Source organism: Anarrhichthys ocellatus, unplaced genomic scaffold, assembly GCF_004355925.1.
Source record: "Anarrhichthys ocellatus isolate YVR2014 unplaced genomic scaffold, GSC_Weel_1.0 scaffold4042, whole genome shotgun sequence".
In the NCBI taxonomy this organism is placed as follows: Eukaryota; Metazoa; Chordata; class Actinopteri; order Perciformes; family Anarhichadidae; genus Anarrhichthys; species Anarrhichthys ocellatus.
Window position 1 is genome coordinate 1 of NW_022284016.1, and position 4,604 is coordinate 4,604.

Genomic DNA, 4,604 nt, shown 5'->3' on the forward strand with positions numbered 1-4,604 from the left:
TCCTTTCCTTTAATGAAACCTTGGGCATCACCCTGACTACAGCAGCTCTGTCTGGTGCAGCGGTGACAACAGCTGTATTTGTAGTTTTTCTTTACTACCGTCAAACACCTATGGTGAGAATCCAGAGATTTTCAGTTCGTAATTGTGAGAATGTGTTAGGTTAGCATATTTAGAAAATATAATTGTGCATAACTGTATATTAGAATGTGTTTGAAATAATCTGAATGAATCTATCTTTGGTGGTTAATGTGCTTGTCTTTTTAAAACCAAATTAATCCCAATTCTTATTTAAAGGTCCGAGCCAACAATTCAGAACTGAGCTTCCTGCTTCTCCTGTCCCTGAAGTTGTGCTTCCTGTGCTCACTGGTCTTCATTGGCCATCCATCAGTCTGGTCTTGTCGGTTCCAACAGGCAGCTTTTGGGATCAGCTTTGTACTTTGTGTTTCCTGCCTTCAAGTCAAGACTATAGTTGTTCTGGCAGCTTTCCGCTCAGCTCGGCCTGGTGCTGGAAACCTGATGAAGTGGTTTGGTCCAGGACAACAGAGAGGAAGTGTCTGCCTCTTTTCCTTTATACAGGTCAGAAATGCAGAAAAGCTTTTTAATAACAAAATGAATACCTATTACAATATTTTTCTTACATTAACATGATATTGTACAATGTTTTTTTTCATCCAGGTTTTCATCTGTATTATCTGGCTACTGTTCAGCCCCCCTGTGCCTCAAGTTGACTTGGATATCCCAGGGTTAAAGGTCACCTTGGAGTGTGCCATGGCCTCTGTGGTGGGCTTCTCTCTGGTTCTGGGTTACATTGGTCTGCTGGCCTGCACCTGTCTCCTCCTGGCCTTTCTTGCTCGGAAACTCCCTGACAACTTCAATGAGGCCAAACTGATCACTTTCAGCATGCTGATATTTTGTGCTGTTTGGATAGCTTTTGTTCCTGCTTATGTTAGCTCTCCTGGAAAATATGCTGTTGCTGTGGAGATTTTTGCAATTCTCGCCTCTAGCTATGGTTTACTGCTCTGTATCTTCGCTCCAAAGTGTTTCATTATTCTCTTGAGGCCGAAGAAAAATACTAGGAAACACCTGATGGCCAGGTAGCAGAGAAATTAACAATACACCTGAGTCCATATGTCCTGGCATTTGTTTTATGTATATAGTAGGCCTACTAAAAAAAACACTCTTTTTTTCAGATGTTCCTAAAATGTGACATATCCTGAAATGATTAATTTTTGCCACTCTCTGCTGGCTACTATTAGTTATTGACCAATAATGCCTGACAGAATAGTTATAAATTATAACTAATTTTTTATAAATAAAAAAAGAATAAGTAAAAAAAAAAAAGTAATCAAAATGAAAACATAGGCCTATTTTATTGCTTTAACATTAACAACTATTAATAATGACACCTTGTACCACTTGAGAAAAACAGCAACATTAATAAACATAAATAAAAAAGAATTCGAGGTTGTGTTTCAGTTTTTTTGCAGTTATGCAACTATTTGCATCACAGGTTGTGCCATGCACATTTATTTTGAGCAGAGAATCAAAGTGAGAAGGACTTACATCAGATTGTACTTCACAATGATTTACTGAATTACCATTTTTTAGTAGATCAGGTGTGAATCACAGGAGAGAGTCCATGTGAAGTATTGTCGGGAGAGAAATACAATGGTGGTCACACCACGACAGATTCCAACTTTATCATTTCATCATTTCATTTTGGAGTTGTTATGAAATTTGAGAAAATACCTAAAGAGAAAGCTGAGGACTTCAACATGTATTAGTTAAACCATATCCTCTTCAGTCAGTCAGCAGGGGATTGGAATCAAAACATCAAACCTTATTTGCAGTAGTCTTGTTTGAAATGCACACTAACATAAATCAAACATTTTAAAGCAGTAAACTACGGTGATGTCTCGGTTGGTATATCAAACAAATCCAGATCTTTAGCTTTTTACCTCTTTGATCCAGATCTGAAGAATGACCAAAGGTCAAAATCCCACTAAATATTATTAATAGTTTAAATTCCATTCAGATCAATTTGTTTTTTTGCAACCCAAAATCACAAATTTGCCTCAGAGGGCTTTACAATCTGTACACATACGACATCCTCTGTCCCAGGACCCTCACATCGGAACAGGAAAAACTCCCTGTTTTTAAGAAGAAACCTTAGAGAGAGCAACAGAGGAGGGATCCCTCTTCAAGGATGGACAGAAGTGCAATAGATGTCATGTGTACAGAATGAACAAAATAACAGAGTTACAACACATTCAATGCATACAACATAAATGAGTCAAATAACGAGTAGTAAGCAGAATAAAAATTAAAAAATTACGACTACTAACAGGAGCAGTGGATATAGTAGAATAATAATGATAATAAAAGCAGAAATGTTATCAATAATAGTAACACTAATGTGACTAATAATAATAATGATAGTAGCAGTGGATGTCAGCACGGTCATGGCAGGAGGCACGACCACGGTCCAGGTATAACCACGATCTATGGAAACCTGCAAAGAACCTTTCAGAATTACTGACCTAATCTTTTACCCCTAATAGGTAATACCTGTAGTGTCTGTTGTCTGTTGTCTGTTTTTTCGATGCTGCAAGTCAAATTACCCATGAAGGACAATAAAGATGAACCGAACTGAATGTGATCTGGTCTGAGGGAATAGCAAAAACTGCTTTTGAGAGCCATCTTAAAACACACTAAAAGCCCATACATATAGTTCAATGATGAGACTTGGTGTGTCCTTCTAAAACTGTTACAAGGATATGGTCTGAATGTATCATTTGTTGATGAGTAAGTGCTTTTGCCTTCAAATCTTAACAGTAGCTGCAACTCTGCACTGACAGAGTATTTTCTTTACCGAGTGTCGTTATTGACAACAGTCATTTATATTCATGAGGTCAGCTTCTATAACATAGATGTGACAGTTATGCCAGCCTTACAGATGCCTCTTTAAAAAATACCTTTATCAGCTTTTGCTTGAAATGTGCATTTGTGCTACATGTTTGTCTCACCAATAAAGCAAAGGTCAGCAGGAACTGTTGTACACCAGGCCGGCCCATTGACCCGAATATCAAGAAAACATAGATTTCCTGCATATAAAATAAAGTATTGAAGAACTCAATTTTATAAAGGAAAAACTAATACATTGGCTTTCATGTACACACACTTTGCACTTCCACCACCTACACACACACACTAATCATTTGCCATCATGCTGTTATTGTCTTACTATCACTCTTGAGAGGAGTAATTTGGGATTGTGTGCCATCCTGTTTACTTGGTTGCAAAAAGGCTTTACATATATTATAAGTACCCACATCAACGGTTCAACTGTTCAGAAGACGAGGGGGTATGTCACAGGATACTGTCAGTTGGCTATGCAACTGAACTTCAAAGTGTTTTTGCTCTAGGTGGACGTCTAGAAATATAACGTTTTCCTACTGCATTGTGAGGGATTTTACTTTTTCATTGCATAACTGTTTATGTATGTTGAATGTACTGCCTCTGAGAAACCTAACTGAGTATATTGTACATATTCTAAGTGTCCAGAACAGCTGCATCCATGTGTTGGTTCTCCTGTCTCTTCACTGTGTGGTCCTCCTCAGTCCCATCTCTGCTCCTAGTCTGGCTTGTGGGCAGACAGCTGGGGCTCAGGGTGGGACTGCAGTGTGTTCAGACAGCGACTTGCTCTCGGTGGGGTGCACCCGGCAACCAGGGTCTGCTGCAGGATGGAGATGTAGTGATTGGTGGGCTCTTTGCTCTTCACTACCAACCTCCAGCTATCGACAACGACTTCACTCAGCTGCCGCACTACAAGCCTTGCACTGGGTAAAACTCTGCTCTGCACTATTTACTTTCAATACTGTGGAATGACAATGATTGCAGAACAATAATTAGCATCTTTGCAACTTGGGACTTTCTTTATATGACAGAAACTTAAAAATCCAGATCAATACTGGTGGCTTCGACATTTTGATTGATATTTCTCTCTTTTTCATTTCTTCTTCCTGTGGTCTCAGTTTAGGAAATGTTCCATTACAGTACATATATGCTATGGTGTTTGCGGTGGAGGAAATCAATCACAGTATAACGCTGCTACCAGGTGTGAAGCTGGGGTACCATATCTTAGATAGCTGTGGCCGACCGCCGTGGGCTCTCAAGACAGCACTGTCACTGGTTGGAGGAGACAATGCCAGCTGTAATTCAACAGACCCTCCAGACTATTCTGCTGGAGAAGGAATCATAGAAAGGAGAGGTAGCTTGTTGTGCATCTACAGTATACTCCGTCCATAACATAATTGAAATGATGCATTTTGGTTCTGTAAACATTATTTTTCATCTAACAAACCCTTAATTTCTTCTTTTGTTGCTGTCTTTAGGTGATCATCGTGTTCCCTTAATCATTGGTGGTCCTTCATCCGTAACAGGACAGATACTCTCCAGAACCCTGGGGCCACTCTCTTTACCTTTAGTGAGTTTTGAATACAGAATAAACACTGTACTGTAACTTCTTTCTCCCTATTTTAGGGACCTGGTGCCATATTTTACTTCACTATCTTATACCCTTGGCAATGTTTTATTTTCCTTTC

General features: G+C 39.2%; 1 protein-coding gene across 1 annotated transcript; it reads left to right on the forward strand.

The window, feature by feature from the left end:
* Positions 1-8: 8 nt before the first annotated feature.
* Positions 9-1,098, forward strand: LOC116379287 (vomeronasal type-2 receptor 26-like; the record flags this gene model as incomplete). Its single annotated transcript, XM_031841226.1, has 3 exons — positions 9-113; positions 295-576; positions 676-1,098. Coding segments are annotated over 3 exons (810 nt in total), but the record flags the coding sequence as incomplete, so codon positions are not given.
* Positions 1,099-4,604: the final 3,506 nt, after the last annotated feature.